Source organism: Sturnira hondurensis, unplaced genomic scaffold, assembly GCF_014824575.4.
Source record: "Sturnira hondurensis isolate 20B ecotype Veracruz unplaced genomic scaffold, ASM1482457v3 Scaffold0025370, whole genome shotgun sequence".
NCBI lineage: Eukaryota > Metazoa > Chordata > Mammalia > Chiroptera > Phyllostomidae > Sturnira > Sturnira hondurensis.
The window spans coordinates 10,401,969-10,422,196 of record NW_028098001.1 but is presented as its reverse complement, the minus strand read 5'-3'; the positions used below and the strand labels follow the sequence as shown (position 1 = coordinate 10,422,196).

The 20,228-nt window shown below is 37.9% G+C and overlaps 1 protein-coding gene across 3 annotated transcripts in view; it reads right to left on the bottom strand.

The window, feature by feature from the left end:
- UBE3D (ubiquitin protein ligase E3D) overlaps positions 1 to 20,228 on the bottom strand; it is a 141,538-nt gene that overhangs the window by 83,784 nt on the left and 37,526 nt on the right. For all 3 annotated transcript variants that reach the window (XM_037039378.1, XM_037039376.1, XM_037039377.1), the window contains exon 8: positions 18,420 to 18,583. In XM_037039378.1, the coding sequence (XP_036895273.1) occupies positions 18,420 to 18,583 (164 nt within the window). The remainder of the gene's footprint in view (positions 1 to 18,419; positions 18,584 to 20,228) is intronic.

Sequence of the window (20,228 nt, the reverse complement as noted above, 5' to 3'; positions counted from 1 at the left end):
CCCACTGCGGTGCTGGCAGCTGGGCCCTCCCAGAACGAGCGATCGGACCCACGGTAAGGAGGGATCCACTGTGCCTTTTATGACCTACTCTCAGAATTTACACTCTGTCACATCTACTTTGTGACAGAGTCCAGACCACACACAAAGGACAGGGGAATTAAACTGTACCTTTGAAAGGGAGGGAAAAAAACTGTGCTGACGTACTTTAAAATGATCACACACCTTCAAACACCCAACAACCCTAAGAAGGTGGGATCATGTTTAATCTTCCCGGACTACCTCACTGTCCCTAGCTCCATGCTCGATGAATTAATACTTGGCACTGACTCATTAACGCACTGCATTAGGCAGGGATCAGGTAGTTTTTCGTACCAGTCCTGTGTATTTGGTTGCCAGCCACTTTCAGAAGTATCTAGATAGAACCATTAGGTATTTAACTTTCACAAGTGAATTAAACTATGAAATGAAGAATAGAGAGGGGAGAGAATTTCAGGGGAAAAGAGGAAGGATTCACAGGAACAAGTATAAAGGTAACATGGACAAAAACTAAGGCGGGGGGAAATGGAAGGGAGGTGGGGAGCACTGGGGGGGAGGGGCTGGGATAAAAGCAAAAGACAGAAAACTGTACTTGAACAATAATTTTTTAAAAAAAGAATGGATGATGATTCCTCAGCTATGCTCCCACAGCTTATAAGTAAATCTTCCTCCCCAACAAATTTTGGCTAAGGAAGATGTTACATAAGAAGGTAAAAAGAATAAATTTTGTGGCTAAGGAAAATTTGTAATTTTGAAAAATAAAAAATAAAAAAGAACAAAATATAGCATCCCCTAACCAATTAATATTTAGCTTCCAAACTGGTTGAAAAAATGCTTTCTTCCCCTGAGGATTTCCTGAATTCCCAACTTTTGGAATTTTCCCTCAAGGTTTTCACCAAGGCTCAGATGATCTAGGAGCACACAGCCCCGGGAATAGAGCCCCTAGGCACAATCAACAGGTGGTAGATAGACTTACACAAAACAATTGTGAGTTAAACTTTCTTAAAATATATTTTCTTCTGTTTCAATAGATTTCAGAGCAAGCATGCAGAGTTTATATAAATATGCCAATATATCAAGTAATTCCTCCCCCATTTATAGGCCACATCTCCAAGGAAAAGAAATGAGATGTGCAGTTAATCTGTCTCTGAGTCCTTTACTAAGAACCAGCTTTGCATTTTGGGTATTTTCATGTAGTCACCAGGTTAAACGGTGATATCCTTCAAAATACATAATACTAGATATAGATTAGTTCCCATTCCTACATTGTATGTTCTACAAGAGCAAGAGTTTTGGAGTTTTTATTCACTAAAGTGTACCTATCACCTAACACACCATCTATAGTTGAATATATGAACAAACAAACAAACCTTCCACCTTATCTCTGTGTAAAGAGAACAGGGTTCTTATGAGTTTGTGTGCATGTGTGTTAGCAAAATATAATTCATTATTTAAGTGGCTTAAAATATATTAACCTTGAGATTGTAAATAAATATATTTTCTTATGAATTCCCCTTGCTGGATGTAACCAAGCTATACCTAGCATACACTGACACCTACCGGCTGACACAGAAAATGGCTTCTGTGTGTGCATAAACATACTCCAGTTTCTTTATTAAACTATTATTTTCTAATTCTGGTTCAATGAACATCAGAAGATCTCTCTTGCTATATTCATTCCACTCCACTGATATATAACATCTTCTTATGCAATTTCTCAAAAGTATATCTTTGGACCGAGTGTTCCTGTGAAAGGGGGCTGTGTGATCATGCAACGCAAAATGCAAAAGTGCTAAGTACTTTATGTTCCTCTTAGCTATTCATGAGGAACTTTAGAATATTAAAGTATATTTTAGCGGCATAGCGACATAAAATATCTACATGCAATTTCACTGAACCTAATGCTTCACAAATTTGTTTAACATTGAAACAATAGTAACCAATAATTATTGCACAGTAACAACCTCATTTAGTATTATTTGACTATGGCACCTTTTTTCTCCCACAAAAAAGAAAATTCTATTAATATCTTTTGAAATATATTTTAGGAAATATATTTTGCAATTTCTCACTTTTGCTCCTCTTCAACCTTCTGCCTTTTCTATGAAATTTTCCTTAATTAGACTTAATCAGAAAGCCCCTTGTGTATCTTACTATAGGGCATAGCATGTACCTTCTAGAGTTGTTACGTAATTTGTCAGTTTCCAAGGATAAATACTGAGACTCTGGAAGTACAAACTTTGTCTTATTTATATTTTTATCTTCTATATTTCAAAGCAGATTTCATACACCAGGAGCCTAAGTGAATTCCTGATGAACTGAATCTGAGGCTAAGCAATGTACTCATTAAGTACTTGTTGGGAAAGAAAACTAAGCCTTCAGTTTATGAGAGAAACTAAACATAATCAAGAGATTGGGAACACACTCTTTAAAATGCTTGTGTGTTCCAAAGTTGTGCAATTACACAATGCTAAGCATACCTATCCCAAAGATGAGGAAGTTAAGGGCCAGAGAGGAGACTGTCACTTGGCTTGGCAGTGTGGCTAGTCGATGTCAATGGAAAACTTGGGACCAGAACGCCTGACTCCAGTCCCATACGTTTCCCAGTATAAATGTCCAATGTCCTCCTACAACTTCTGGGTGCCCCATATGTTTCAGGTTCTGTCAATACCAAATGCCCTAACAGTCACCCCCAACCACAGATGGGGGAATCACTTCTGTGACTGTCGTATTTCAGTGTGCTAAAGCCCCTTGCCACATAAGATTATTAAATTTAAGAAACACACTTCTAAACTGTATCACAAAGTCCCATGACCAACTTTGCCAATTAAAAGATAGTACAGTCATTTTAATCTTGTTCTAGGTTCTCTCTTTTCTTCTAGAACACATTTGCTGAGTTATTTGTAAACCTTACTTTTAATATATCTATGAGCATCCCAAGTACTGTTTATGTAAGAATTTTGCTAAGAACGAGGCATTTTAAAACAATCTCCTACCTTAAAGTTCTGTTTTGTTGCAGTTATCTTTAAACACAGACCAAATGATTTCATCAGAGGTAAAAAGTGTCTGATAAGCCAAGGTTTATCAATGGAGGTTTCGCAATGGCTAAGTCAGTTACCCCACTGGGGAAACGGTGGAGTGAGGGTGTGAGTAGCTATTAGAATTGGGTCCAAAGAAGTCCAGAAAAACAAATCAAATAGGAGTTTCAAATGAGAATTCAATGTGAAGAATAGTGAAAAGAAATAAAGTATCTGCACAGGATCCCAGCATGTGAGTTAAATGTGAAAAAGAGAGGGGAGGGCATCAGCCCAAAGAGCTTAAGATGGTCTGGAGCCATTTGAGGGTACAAGGTGGTATTGAAATAAACAGAGATGGGCTTGAGGGCAGACAATTAAGACTGGGATTTGCAACCAGCAGGGGAAAGAGAGTGGATACTGAAATGAGGTTTAGAAGCAGTAGCCAAATTTAGGCTTCATTGGGTAGATAAAAAGAGTGGATTAGTTACTTCTACTCAGGGGCTTTCACAGGGTTTGATGGTATAATTCTGAAGAGTCCAAAAGTAGTGCTTAGTAAATAAATCACTTCCACCATTATTTTTTAAATTTATTTTTTGAATAGTCTAACCACTTTATTATAAAATACCCTGAATATCAGTGCATTTATTTTACTTTCTTTTTTTATTTATTTAATTGTTGTTCAAGTGGTTTTCTGACTTTTACTCCAATCCCAGCCTACCCCCCAGTACTCCCCACCTCCCTCCCATTTCCACCCCCCTTAGTTGTTGTCCATGTGTCTTTTATACTTGTTCCTGTAAATCCTTCCCCTTTTCCCCTGAAATTTCCCCCCCTTCTGGTCACTGTCAGCCTGTTCTCTATTTCTCCACCATTATTTTTGCTTCACAGGCAGTTGTTTTAGATGCTAGTCTGCAAATACTGAAACAAGAAACATGTGGCAGACATAACCAAAGGTTTTCAAGACAGACTTGTTTTAATCCTCGGTCCACTACATCTCAGCTGTGCCTCACTGGGTAAGTAACCTCCGTTCCTATAAAGGATGGTCACCAGGGCACCGCCCCACAGAAATGTTATGAGCATTCAATCATATAATCTACTAAAAAACTTAGCACATCTGAGGCATAATAAAGACTCAGTTAATAATAGTTATTTTATTAGATTGTTAAAACCACATTATTCTTAAAGATTTTAAAGCGGACATTTATATCAAGCCTACAAAAAGCAAGAGTACATAGCTGCACAGTAAACAAAAACATTACCCAAAGGAAAAGTATAAAAGTGTCCATAGCGTTCAGTCTACAGTGTCCATATAAGCCTTATTCCAAACCAGAGACACTCTGATTCAGAAAACTCAACTATATCTCACCCATGTCCTTGGCTTTAATTATGGCCAATATGCAGATGACACACAAACTCACAATCCAATCCAAATCTTTCACCTGAACTCCAAATCTATATATTAACTTTCTATTTGTTACTTTCTCTTGAATGACTCAGAGGTACCTCAAACTCAACATGTATAAAACAGAACCTCATGATCTTCCCTCAAAACTTGATCTTCTTAAACATTATTTATTCCAGTAAATAGTGGTCCATTTCCAAAATACAATCAGTAACCAAAGACCACAATATTACTAAGTATCTCTCAAATCTCTCAGCAACCATCACCTGCTATAATCATTTCTCTTGACCTTCTGCAGTAGCTTCCTATCTGATCTACCTTATCCAACTGTTCTCTAGATGGCTGCCTGAATAACCCTTCTGTGGTATAAATTAAACCATCTCAACCTTCTCTCTAAATAACACATGTAATAGATCCTTACTGTTCTCAGAATAAACACAAAGACAAAACTCTTTAAAAATGTCCTTTAGGATCCTGAGTTGGTCTGGCTGCTCCCTAACCTATGCCTGGGACTCACTCTCTCCAGAGCTCCCTTGGTCTTCTTTCCACCCCTTTTACTTGCTGGGCTCTCTCCCACCTCAGGTCCTTTTGTATTGCTTTTTCTCTTGCCTAAAGACTCTTCACACAGTCAGCTCATTCTCTTCCTTCAGACATCAGTCAACCATCAATTCTCCCTGGAATCTTTTCCTAACCTGGCTGGTCTCTCCCTGTGATTTGCTGTCATACTACCACGTGCCTCTTTGAAGCAGCAGCCATCAGGCTGCAATTGTACATTTTTGGTCTTTCCCACTAGACTCTAATAAGGTCTATGATGCATCAGATCTCTTCTGTTCAATACTGTATTCTCAGCACCTATCACAGTATTATGCATTTAGCAAGTATTGGTTGAATGGATAAAGGAAAATCTTTAATACCTGAGGTTGAAAACTTTTCTATTTCATGTACAAATACAACAGATTCTTGAAATCTAGTCTCTATGGGTTGTCTAGTACCACTGAAAACACCTTTTCCCATTGCATGTAAATTACCTATACAACAGCTTTGTAGGAGGAATCCATCGCTGTAGCTTCTCTCCACCCTGTGTAAAGCTGACAGGTTGCTGGGGCAACACCATCTTATGTGTAATCACTATGGTAATAGGAAAGGATACCAAGGAAACAACGAGACTGCACGAGGAAAGGGATACTTGAGGCCATTCCTTTTGAGGATGTTTAGCTTGGAAAAGAGAAAATCTAGGAGTGAGTGTCAGATTATTTGAAGATTTGAAGAGCTCTCATGTCATGTTCAAGAGACAGCAGATCAATTTTTGGTAGCTCTAGATGAGAGTTTCTAGGAGGCAAATTTCAGCTTGATGAAAGGAAAACCATTCTAACAGTTAGCACTATCTTAACAGGATCCATTTTGTAAGTCAGCTGTGGAATCCTTTCTTTAAAGACGAGCTTTCAAGGAGAACCTAATATATGAAACATAAATGGAAGTATGTCTGTGGGTAGAAGGCTGCCCCTCGTACATGCCCCATCCTTCTTTCATCCAATCCCCATCCCATTCTTCTTTTGCTCTCATAGATCATAATTATACTTGTCTCATATTCTTTCATCACAAAGAAACAAGATCCTGCCCCCCAAGAAAACGACCTGCCCCTCAAGTAAGTAATCCCAAGGGATTAATTGCTCCTCACAGATAATTTGCGTTGACTGGAATCTACAGGGAAAAGCTCACTGTTATTATATGTCATGGCTTTATTTCCTATATTGTCTTTAATCATTATAAATGAATTTATGAATAGTATAGGAACTCCAGGTAAAATGTTTGCACTTACACCAGTGTACTAAGACAGTCTACTCAGAGGGGGTATTTTTACCATCACGAACTAACAAAGTATATACTCAACTTGCTTCATAATGATGATCAGTCTCTAGATGAATGTGTCTGGGTGATAATGTGGAACTAACAGGCAAATACGTGAAAAGTGCTTTCCAAGGAAGCATTTTATTTTCCCAGAGGCATCTAATTACTTTCCTGCATTTTCGATTAATTTCCTTTCAATGGATTCCTTTTCTAAGAGGCTAAGGCAATGGACTTCTGAAAAAAATTACACTAGTATCCTTAAATTCTCATGTATCAGATCAGGTATGAGCATACTATAAATTAAAAGTTTCTGCTACTGATGTTACACATTAAGATGAATAATATTCACTGAATGTGGCATATGTAAGCAGTATATTTTGGGGAGTAATCAAAATGCTGACATGCCAAACTCTAGGGAAATTGCTCTTGTGGAAGAATATACACTTGTGGTGACATTGTCAGATATCCTAAAATTTTATGGTGAGGGGCTATATAACAAAGAAGCACTAAATCTGGAATCATGACAACCTACTCTAAATCTCTATCACCAACTAACTAACTTTACTCATTTTTCTTATTGAGGCTCAGTTGCTCACTTATAAAATATAAGATTTGGACATTTATACCTGAAATTTAAGTTTATTGTACTCTGTAAAGCCAATGTCCCTAATTAGAGCACACTGACAATGTCACCCTGGGACTCCTACATGAGGAAGTAGAAGACACTTACTTGAGATGATTTCATAACGTATTCTTTAGGGGTTGGTGACACCGATTCATTCATTCATTCTAGCAACCTATTCATACACTATCTAAATAAGTTAACGTGAAGTGTTTTAGAAGATTATGCAATTATCAAATAACAAGTCTTGGATATTCTGCTGGATATAAAATTAGCATAAATTAACATTTTGTTTTATGTTTTTAATCAATCAAAAGAACAAATTCCTCCAAATCTCCTCAAAACCACCTAATTTTACTTCCAAAGTATTTCAGGCAATGAGTCTGCTTCATCAGAAACAGAACATCAAAATTAAGCAGAGTTTGGCAATGATTTCTTGGACATGACATCAAAAACACAGGCAACAAAAGTAAAAATAAGACAAATGGAACTACATCAAACTTAAAATCTTTGGTGTGCCAAGGTATCTAGTCAAGATGGCACAGCCTTCTTGAAGGCCTGTAACCACAGCCTTCTCACACAACCACATTACAATTACAACTAAACTAGAGAACAACCTTTTTTCAGAACCACCAGAAACTGAGCTGAATGGAAGTCCTGCAACTACAGAATTGAAAAAGAAATCACACCGAGACTAGTAGCAGGGGCAGAGACGCAGAACATGCTGCTCCAAGTCTGTGTGCAACCTGCTAGGCCGAGTGCTGTGATGGCACCTGTGGATGCAGCTCTGGTTCCTGGAGCAGCAAAGGCCCAGGGCTCCAGTGGAAGCTGCAAGACTGAGCCTTGCCTCTGAAGCAAGCGTCACATCTGAAATGTAAGGGGGGTTGCATAATGCATACAGGGAGGGACTGAAGTGTCTGGTATCAGGGTGAGAGCTGGGGTGCACATTTCTCCCAGACTGAAGTGCTGGCAGAGGCCATTGTTTCTTTTCTGAGCCCTCCCCTGACACAGCCACAGAGCCCCCTGGTGGGGGCCATATCTGAGTCTCCATCAACTGGGCTCACGCTGTTTGCCTCACCCTGGTGATTCCCTGAGGTTCCACTCCACCCAATTTGGGGCTCACCCAGGCTGTTTCCAGTGGCTTTTCCATGCAAATGGCTTGTCTTGGCTCATGCTTCAGATATTCCTGAATTTTCTCAAACAAGCAGCATCTAGCCTCAGTGAGCCCTGTATCTCTTGTTAAGTGGTCCCAGACCTGGCATTAGAAGCAGCTAACCTTGGTTCATCACCTGACCTTGCTGGGGTACCTCCAAGTATAACACAAGTAGCAGCCATCCGAAGATCACTTTGTAACTTACACTGGTGGCCCCAAGCAGAACACAGGTAGTGGGAGACCTTGGCCTGTACCTCCTCGAGGGTTCCAGAGATGGTATGCCCCCTGGACAGCTACAGACCACATCAGAGTATCATCACCCAACCACTTCCACATGCAACACATTCAAAGAGCAAACTCAGTGGGCATCAGAGCCCTGCTGAAATAAGTCCTGCTCTTATAAGTCTCTGTAGAGTGGATCCCTGCACACCTGATCCTCCATGGTGGTTGGAGGTTGATGGTCAGTAGTCACAGCCAGTCCTTGTAGCTTATTGGCCTGGGTAAATCCCTCCAATTTATCTGCCAATGGCAATTAAGTCTCAACTACAGAAGAAGGCTGTACACAGCCCACACAGTAGGCACACCTGGAATACCCAGCTTGGGTGATAAGGGAAGCTGAGCCACTGGACCCTACAGGACACCTACTGCATTAGGCCACACTAACAAGACAGGGAGTCATAGCAGTTCTACCTAATACATAGAAACAAAGACAGGGAAGCTGCCAATATGAGAAGACAAAGACATGGCCCAAATGAAAGAACAGAACAAAATTCCAAAAAAAGAACTAAACAAAATGGAGACAAGCAGTCTACTTGATGCAGAGTTGAAAACACTGGTTACAGGGATGCTCAATGAAGTTAGGGAAAGAGCAGATGAATTCAGAGAGAATTTCAACCACTTGAAAAAAGTACATAGAAACCATAAAAAAGAACTAGTCAGAAATGAAGGATATAGTAACCGAAGTGAAGTACTGTTTATAGGAAATCAACAGTGGAGTGAATAAAGCCAAAAATCAAATCAGCAACTTGGAATATAAGAAAGCAAAAAACACCCAGTCAGAATAGCAAGAAGAAAAAAGAATCCAGAATAATGAGGACAGTATGAGGAGCCTCTAGGACAACTTCAGGCATTCCAACATTCACATCATGGGGTGCAAGAAGAGGAGAGAGAGAAAGAAATTGAAAACCTATTAGAAAAAATCAAGACAGAAAACTTCCCTAACCTGTTAAAAGAAACAGACATATAAGTTCAGGAAGTGCAGGAAGTTCCAAATAAGATGTACCCCCAAAGGCCCGTACCATGACACATAATTACAATGTCAAAGGTAAATACAAAGAGAGAATCTTAAAAGCAGCAAGAGGAAAACAGTTACTTACAAGTGAGTTCCCAAGAGACTGTCAATGGACTTCTCAAAAGAAACTTTGCAGGCTAGAAGGGATTGACAAAAAATATTCAAAGTGATGAAAAGCAAGGACCTACAACCAAGATTACTCTACCCAGCAAAAGTAACATTTAGAATCAAAGGACAGATAAAGAGCTTCCCAGACAAGAAAAAGCTAAAGGAGTTCATCACCACCAAACCAGTATTATATGAAATGTTAAAGTGTTCTCTTTAAGGAGAAAATTAAAAATATGAAAATTCATCACCACCAAATCAGTATTATATGAAATGTTAAAGTGTTCTCTTTAAGGAGAAAATTAAAAATATGAAAATAAAGTGGCAATAAATACATATCTATCACTAAGTGAATCTAAAAAACAAAATAAATGAACAAGCAGAACAGAAACAGAACCACAGGCATGGACAATGTTTTGATGGTTGCCAGATAGGAGAAGGTTAGGGGGTATGGGCGTGAAAGATGAAGGGATTAAAAAGAACAAATAGGAAGTTTCAGAATAGTTATGGGGATGTAAAGTATGGAATAGGAAAATAGTAGCCAAATAATATATATGCATGACCGAGGGACATAGACAATAGTGTGGGGATTGCCTGAGGGAGTGTGTGTGTGTGTGTGTGTGTGTGTGTGTGGTTTTGGATGGAGGGAGGCAAAGGGAGAAAAACTGGAACAACTCTAATAGCATAAACAATAAAATATAATACACTTTTTAAAAATGCATGCCAAAATACAATCAGCAGTGAAAGGGAAGGTTACAGAATGAAAGAAATATATACATATACCTGCAGATCATATACCTAATAAAGGATTAATATAATACGAGGTCTGTCCAGAAAGCACCCTGCCATGTAACATGAAAATTAGAGACATTTATTGAAGAACATACAAGATACAAGAAACACTGTACATAGGACATTGATGCCTCAGTCCCCTTTTAAGTAGGCACCTTGGACCTCACACATTTTTCTCAGCATCTCTTCCACTGTTCAAAACACTCTGCAAAATCCTTTCTTGGAATTGCCATCTGTTGTTGCCCTATTGTATTTTCCTAGGTCTCATCAACGGTCTGAAATCTATTCCCTTTCAAAGATAATTTTTGTTTTGGGATAAGCCAGAAGTTGCAGGGCATGAAATCTACACTGTAGGGGGTGCTGAGTCAACTGGTTGATTTGATGTTTCACCAAAAATCTCTACATGTGACGCGATGCATAAACAGGCACTTTGCTGTGATGAAGCTGCCAATCACCACTGCCCATAGCTGCAGCTGTGTTTGTCATACTGCATCTCTCAACTGATGAAGAACACTGATATAGTTCTGTTGACTAATTATTTGGCCTGGAGGGTTGTCCATCATGAGATGGATCTCAGGAGGGTTATCTCTCATGAGACGGACAACACCTTCTCAATGAAAAAACAGTTAACATGGTCTTGATCTTGCTGTGACTTTGCCATGTCTTCTTTGGGTGTGGAGAACCAGGTGACTTCCATGGGGACAACTGGGCCTTTGTTTCTGGATCATAGCCATAGACCCACAATTCATCTCCAGTTATGAGCTTCTTAATGAAATCTGGTTCTTTGGTAGTGGTTTGCATCAAGTCATTAGTAACTGCAGCACAATGTTCCTTCTGCTCTGGTAGCAGATGCAGTGGAATGAATTTTGCCACAATATGTTTCTTGACAAGATCCTGAGTGAAAATCTCAGACTCTAATTTTTGGAATCCTCAGATCAGCTTCTAGTTCTTACAATGTCAGTCATGGGTCTTTGTTCATTGCAGCCCATCCATGTTCAACATTCTCAGGTATTCTGCTTGTTGTAGGTTCCAGAACACGGATCACTTTCAACAGATTCTCCACCATGTTTGAAGAGATTGTACCACACTCTTATCTGTGCTGCACTCATTGCATCATCCCTGAAAGCCTGCTGAATCATCTGATTAGTTTCCATGGAGCAATATTCAAGCTTAATGCTAAATCTGATGCAGTTTCGCTGCTCTACTCACTCAAGCATTTTGAATGTGAGGGCCACACAGTACACATGCTCACTCAATGTCATCTACCACCCCCACTGACTAGTACAGTGAAGTCGTCATTCTTCATGCACGTGCATTCCAGTCCTCTCTCCTTGGATGCCAGGTTAAAAAGATGTAGTACAAACCATTCTTGTCACATTTACAATGGCTGGACTTTTTCTGGACAGACCTCATATATATATAATTTTGTAGTACAAACCAATCTTGCCACATGCTACAACATGGATGAACTTAAGGACATTATGCTAAGCAAAATGAACCAGTCATGAAAAGACAAATACTACATAATTCCACTTATGAGAAATATCTAAAAAGTCAATGTTATAAACTGACTTATGTCCTTACAAAATTCACATATTAAATATAAATAGAGGTAGGACTGTAATCCCCAATGAGACTGTATTTGAAGACAGGTCCCTTAATGAAGTACTTAAGTTAAATGAAGTCATAAGAATGGAACCCTAGTCTGATAAGACTGCTGTCTTTATCAGAAGAGAAAGAGACATAAGATTCTCTCTCCTCCCAAACATGAGCAAAGACAGGCCTTGTGAAGTTACAGCAAGAAGGCAGCCATCTGTAAGTCAGGAAGAAATCAATCATGACAGAACTTTGATCTTGGACTTCTAGCCTCGAGAACTCTGAGAAAACAAATTTCTGTTAATGTTTAGGCTATCCTGTCCATAATATTTTGGTAGCCCTACTGGCCTAATGCAGTTGAACTCATGAAAACAAAAAACAGAATGGTGCCTAAGACAGACTGGGGAAAGTGGAAAAAAAGAGTTGTGTTTAATGAGTAGAGTTTCAGATTTGTAAGATGAAAAAGTTCTGGAGATCTTTTACAGCAACGTAAATATGCTTAACATTGCTGAACTGTAAACTTAAAAAATGGTTAAGATGGTAAATATTATGTTAATGCAGTTTTTACCACAATAAATAAACAGAATTTCAATTTTCATGCTAAAATAAAGAAATAAAAAGAAAATACAATTTCATAAATAAAAACAAGCACTAATACTACTTTATACATATGAAATATATATGGATGTGGTTTATGAGGTCTGTCTGGAAAAAGTCCAGCCATTGTTAATATAACAAGAATGGTTTGTGCCATAATGATGCAACTTGGCAGCCAAGGAGAGTGGACTGGAATGTGCATATGTGAATAATGACGACTTCACTGTATTAGTCAGTAGGGGTGATTGACACCATTGAGTGAGCATGTGTACTGTGTGGCCACCACACTCAAAATTACTAAGCAAGTAGAGCAATGAATTTGCATCACATTTTGCATTTAGCTTGAACATTCCTCCATGAAAATTATTTGGATGATTCAGAAGGCACAGCTATGGGCAACTGATGACTGACAGCTTCATCATGACAATGATGTGACACTCATAGATCATGTCTCATGCAGAGTTTTTTGATGAAACATCAAATTACCCAGGCTCCCTACAGCCCAGATTTGGCCCCCTGCAACTTCTGGCTTTTCCCAAAACTGAAATCACCTTTGAAAGAGAAGAGATTTCAGACAATTGATGAGATTCAGGAGAATACAACAGGGCAGCTGATGGTGATTGGGAGAACTGTGTGAGGCCTACTTTGAAGGGGACTGCAGTGACATTGTCCTGTGTACAATGTTTGTTGTATCTTGTATCTTCTTCAATAAATGTCTCTATTTTTCATACTTCATGGCTGCATACCTTCTGGACCTACCTCATATATTTGTTTTTATTTTATTAGAAAAAGCAATAATAATGACTGTCTCAAGGCAAAAATAACACTTCCATTTTAGAAGCAATAATTACCTATATATAGTCAACAGAGAGAAACCCAGTTAGTTTTATAAAAGAGAATCTCTAAATTCCATGAAAATTAGGTGTAAATATAACATATCAACATTTCCTTTCTCAATATATTTTGCAAAAAATGCTAATAATAGTAGAATACAGATTTGTTTTTCTGTGTTCAAATTCTCTGGATCCTTCAATTGGCTATCTTTTGAAAAAGGTGGGAAGAACAACCTGCAAAATACTAGAACACGTGTAACTTATGCAATGAAGATAATTCAATTTAGTCTTAAAAAAAAACACTTATTTACACTTAATGACTACATTCCCCTAAGTACTTTTCTCTTGATAATATGAGAACAAAAACATTGATTCCTATCAAATTCATCATTTAATAAAAATAAACCTATTCTTCACATTCTCCTAAAAAAAGTATAACAACAAATGTTTACATTATATTTTTAACAAAGTTAACATGTAGATTATAGAGATTTTGGCTCTTATCTTTCCAAATAAGATTTCTTTTATCCATTGGCCTAAATACAATTTCAAAGAAAGTGCGGGCTATGACACCCTGAAGGATAAGATAGACACGGCTTGATTTTAGGAGATAATGTAAATCAGGTTTTCTCTACTTTGGCCTTATTGGCATTTTGGGCTGGATAATTCTTTGTTGTAGGCGCTCTCCAACACATTGTATAATGATTAAGAGCTTCCATGGCTTTACCTACCAGATGCTATTAGTCCTCTCCCCAAGTTGTGACAACCAAAAATGTCTGAAGACATTGCCAATGTCCCCTCTGTGGAAAATTCAGCCCCCTAACCCTGATCGAGGAAATGAGGCCACAGGTGAATTGATGAGTTAGCAGAATTAAGCTGCAGAAGTTAACTTAAACTCAAAAGCTAAAAAGTTAATATTTAGTATCTGAACTCTGATATGCAAACTAAAGAATGTGAGTTGTAGGGTAATTGTGGGCGAGGGGAAGTGAGATTAAAAAATAGACCTCAAAATGTTAAGAAACATGTGTCTATTGCTTGAAAGAAAAAACATTCTTAAAATATTACTCACTACTTTTTTGTGTGTGCTCAAGGAAATAAAGCCATAGTTACATTTGCTATTTTCCTCTTTTAGACTGCCATCTGGCAATCCATATTTCCACTAGAAAAAATTCTTGTCAATCGGACTAAAATAGCTATTGCACCATCCCATGTGCCAAAAATATGCCAGGGAGAATACGGCTTGCTCGGTCATGGCCCAAAAGAAAGAAACTAACTTCCTTAGAAAACAGAAGTAAATAACTCACAGGATTCTTACACAATTTGGCAAAATTCCCTTTCTACCTTCGGGGGGCACAGAATCATGCAGTAGGAGGAGGAAAAGCACAACAAAAGTAGTTACATAAAATAGGCAAACAAAAGTACTCAAACTCCTTTACTGGATGTCAACTTGTCCCCAAGACATATGGAGTTAAAACAAATTCCAATAATCAAATACAGAGAAACACAGCCCATAACAGTCATATTTCCTATGTCACAGCGATCTGTTAGGAATGAATGAACCAGTGAGACAGGTTCATTCTTGTAACACTCCTCAAGAAAGGCAGAGTAGAGATTCTTCATAATAATGAACACAAGGTTCACCACCATAACTGAATCCACTACCACTTGCTTTTTCTTAAAACCCAAAAGCTGTCAAAAGACATACTGGCACATCCTATATCCTTTGTGTTCTCTTTCACAAATGCACAAAGGCAAGCCGTGGTAACAAGAACACACAGTCTCGAATAGATGAACAGTAATTATCAAACACAAAGATAAGCAGAAAGACAGATACAGTTCATTAAACAAATGTTTTGTTAACTGTAAACATAAATTGTATGTTCTGAGTAGTTCTACAAGAACTCACCTAGATGTAGTAATGAACAAGACAGACAAGGTCCTGGCTCACATGGACTTTACACACTAGTGTAGGGATTCTAGCAGGAATTGAAGTCATTAAACACTGGGAAAAGCAACACTGTGAAGTACCAAACCCAACATCTCTTTTCAAAAAGAGGCATCAACACCCAGGAGAAAGTTAATAGAGAAAACAAAAGACTTTAAGTAAAATTATTACTCTCATAGATACTGAGAGAATATTACATCTGTAAAAAGGATATACTATGACATAAAAGAAAAATTTGAAAAAACATTTATGTTTAGATGCACCTGTATAAAATCTAGAAAACCAAAGATAAAGAGAAAATTCTAAAGGTTTTCAGAGACAAAAAGTAGGTAAAACAGATTTTCTTATATTTAAGGACCGACTACAGCCCAAGTTTAAATAAACTATTAAAGAGTATACTTTTTCAAATCAAACAATGGAATAAAGGATATTTATTGAATGAAAAAAATTGCAAAAACCTACATACAATAAAATATTACTTCAAAATATTTTAAAACATCAAATAACCCACAAATATGTTTACGGAAATAGACTTACACAGTAAAAATATGAACTAATTTATGGCCATAATGCATAGTGTAAGCAAGATGTGAGCACAGGGGTGGTAGGGCTTTGCCTTGGTCTTTCTTTAAGAAGAAACAACCACCATCATCAGATTACAGATGGTCTCAACACAGGGGAGCTGGTACGCAAGGCGGGGAGTGAGACAAGAGATGTGAAACCCACTGAAGAGTCTTTTCTTGTTCTGGAGAAGAGATGAATACTAAAAGAAATAACCAAGTATATAAGTTAAACATCTAAGGTTAACCACTAAAAATCACTTTGAAATAGGTAATATTTATTTCCAAATCATCAGAGGAAAGAAACGGCCCAGAGAAGGCAACCAATGTAAAAGACAGCAGACTAACGTCAACTATATCAATAAATGCAATAAATATGAACTAACTGTGTACACCGTTAACAGTCAGACTCTCACACTGGAGTTTCAAATGTCCAGCTACACGCACTTTACAAGATATGTGGTAACAAGATATACACCTATAATAAAACAGCACACAATTGCAGAAAATAGAGAAATGAAAACAGATATAACAATCAATTAATATAAGAAAGTAAATATAGCAATATTAACAAACAAGTTACAATTAAAGGAAAATGTCAAATCTCTCTTATTTTTAACATACGGAATTAGTCAAGTTGTCATGTAACAAATCTTAATGTACCTAATAACAGAGCTTCAAAATACAGGGGTAGACAAAAGTAGGTTTACAGATGTGACTACACAAAATAGAGTTTATTCTTGTATTATTATTTATTACTATATTACTGTCCATATGGATAACTGTAGGCCTACTTTTCCCACTCCATATATAATGCAAAAACTGATATCAAAACCAGAAGAAAATAATTTTTTCCACAATTATAGTGAGATTTAACACACTCTTCTGAAACATTCACATTTTAAATAAATAAAAAAGATGAATATAAAAGGTTTTAATAAACTTGGCATACAGACATACGTATATACCCACATTAGTCAAAAGAGAGTATAACCAATGACAGCTTACAAGTTTACTATGTATTAGAATACACACACACACACACACACACACACACACACACTGGTTCAGCAAAGTCCGAAAAGCATCAACACACATAAGCCATGTTCTCTGATCATGCTTCGATGAAAACAAGGATAGTCAAGTGAACGTATTTCATTTAGACTGGCATGGCAAACATGTAAATGGCACTTTGGGTGAGGGTTCAGGGCAATGGAAGAATATGCAAATGGTTCAGGAAAAAGGAAATTCCCACTTATAGAAGCTTCAGGTGGGAATATAGATTTGTAATGTCTTTTTGCAAATCAATTTGATATCTATCAAAATTTGAAATGCCCCGCCCTTTGACTCAGCAATTCTACTTCTAGAAACCCTTATTACAAAAACAGTACACTAGTCACACAACAAATGCACAACACACACAGTGCAGTTTTAAAAAGTAACAGCCCAAGTATCTATTAACAGAAAAATGATTAAATCATTTATAGCACATCCATTTCACAGAATGCCAAGCACTGGCATGGAAAGAATCTCCACAACACAATTTTTTAAGTGTAAAAAAACACACGTATCACACAAATTATGGTAAAATACAAGACAATACAAAAGGAGTAGAAGAATATTCAGCATGCTTTTTACTTTTGAAAAGAGAAATAACAGAGGACTTCTATATTTTACTCCATGTTTGTCTCTATTGTTTGAATATTTTATGAATTATACTGCTTGCATAATTCAGAAAAGACAAGACAAGCAATAATTTCAAAAAATTTATTTACTTCCCAGAAAAAGTGTGGGACTTTCTGTTCTTAGTACAAATTTGATCAAACCCATTTTAAGAGTACTGGACAAGTATAAACTTCCAATCTGTTTAATTAAGAACATTTTCTATTTCCCCTGCTGGCATGTTCTTCCCTCAGATATGGCTCATTCCCTAACTTCCTTCAAGTATTCTAAGTATCATCTTAATCTCAGGAACCATCTTTGACTTTTCAAGATAAAATGACAACACTCCTACCCCCATAACACCACTCCTCAACTTCCTCACCCAGCTTTACATCTCACTCAGTGTTATATTAACTTCCGCGCCTCAGTGTCCTTACATCTAAGTGGGGGTGATAACAGTACCTACCCCGCAGAAGTGCTGTCAGGTTTAAATGAGCCAGAAGCCCTTAGTTGGTTGGTGCTGGGTTCACAGTAAGAGTCACATTAGTCTTTGATTTTTTTCGTCTCTTGTTTATAACCTGTCTTCCCCTCTGTTAGAATGACAACCTCAGGAGGCAGGAACTATGCTTTGTTTACTATTGTAACCCGAAAGCCTAGAAGTGCTTATCAGTAAATATTCATAGTTGTTGAGCCTGATTTAGTACTGTAGCCATATGTACAGACAGCTGAGATGACAAGAAAAAGACCAATTGTTTTCAGTCGGAACAAGCTTTTTGCACATTAGCGTGAATCATCTGTAATAATTCAATCTACTTTGAGAGCATAACACTTAGGAGCACGACTCCAGGAGGCTTCAAGTAGGGAAGTGGTACAGTGCCATTTCATTCACTAATTTTGGAACAGCAACATGGTAAAAAGAAACTACAACACAATATGTACCGAGAAAACAAAAGCACGACTTACATTTCATTCCTGTTTTTGATGCACGGCTGGTAGAGGACCTTGACGGCATCCCAAGCAGAGCCGAAGCCTGCCTTCGACACATCTTCCAGCAAGGGAAACTGTTTGACACTTTGGGGGTTTCCCAAAGATTCCATCACCAAACTGTCTGAGTTTAAAAGCCAAAGCTAAAGAAATGGAGAGAAAAGGTCAAGTATAAGGATAACACCACCTTACCCATGTCTCATATCACCACTCAAAAAACCCGCAAAAACAAATACAAAACTATGAAAATATCAGAAAAATATATACGAGAATCATGTATATAATTTTTAAGGAAGGTAAATCTTTCCAAGTATAACCTCAGTAGAGCAGTGTTAAAAAAAGAAAAAAGGCAATCAACTGGAAAGTATTCAATATATCTGTAACAAAGTTAGTATCTATAATGTGTAGCACTCCTAGAAATACAGCCCAATAGAAACACAGACAAACAATTAAAAGAAGTGATAAACATATAAAAATGCTGATATAGCTAGTAGTAAGAAAATGCAAAATTTGTGTGCCATCCTTTTTCACTCACCAGATTAGCAAATACAAAAAGATCGTAACCCCCAGTTCAGAAAAGGACCTTGGACAGGTATTCTCATTCACTGCTGGCTGAAGTGTGTCTGGAGACTTGGATGCATGTGATTCAGCTGGGACTACTCTCGGGAGAAAGGGACTAATGTCAGCAGGATAAGGCAGACCAAGAAGCCAGGCAAGGATGCGAACTCAGCTGCAGTCCGGATCAGGATCAGCCCAATCCCAGAGGGAACCCGAACCTACATTTTGCCCCATTTTGAGAGACAGGCAACCCCGGCTTTTTGTATCTCAGGATCAAATCATTTGCGGTGAGATGCCAGGCCAGGGTGGGGGGTGAGTGGAAGACAGGAAACCCCCTGGTCAAGCATCTGTTAGGTTAGGGCGAGTCTCTGGAGAAGAGAGCAGCTGTGAGCCATTAGCAGCCAGCACTCTGGGCAGCTGGGGAAGGGTACACTGGCCAAGGAGAGGGGATCTGGGTGGGGCACAGGCATGTCTACTACAAGGGACTAGCACAACTCTTTTGGAAGATGATACTTATCAGCCTTTAAAAAACTCGAATTGTAATGCTGTCAACCCTCGTGATAAACTATTGAGTTACAGAAACATGTTCAAGAGAAATGTTAATCACATGATTCTGGTTTTTTTTTGTTTTCTTTTTTTTTTACAAACTAGCAAATACCTGTGGGTATGTACATACAGCTGTATATAGATAGGGAAAAGGTGCCAAAGTCCATACATCAGACTGTTAATAAAGTTTACCTTCAAACAGTACGATGGAGTAGGACAAGAGGGGAAAGGAGGGGACAAGAGGGGACAAGATGGGGCCACTAGCACTTCTTTGATGTTCTTCATGTTGTCTGAATGTGTTTCTAGAATGTATTACTTTTTAAGATTTTATTTATTTATCTTTAGAGGGGAAGGGAAGGAGAGAGATACCAATGTATGGTTGCCTCTCATGAGTCCCCCACTGGGAACTGGCCTGCAACCCAGGCATGTGTGCTGACTGGGAATTGAACTGCGATCCTGGGGTTCACAGGCCCATGCTCAATCCACTGAGCTACACCAGCCAGACCCAGAATGTATTACTTTTATAAAATAAGAAATTTTAAAAAACTAAATATATATTACAATAGGTCTAAAAAGTTCCCACTCATGATTTTTAAGTTGAAAACCTTGCAATAAAAAAATTAAAATTGATTCCAGACTATGACTATGAGTTATACTTAGTATCAACTTCATTCAGAAAATAGT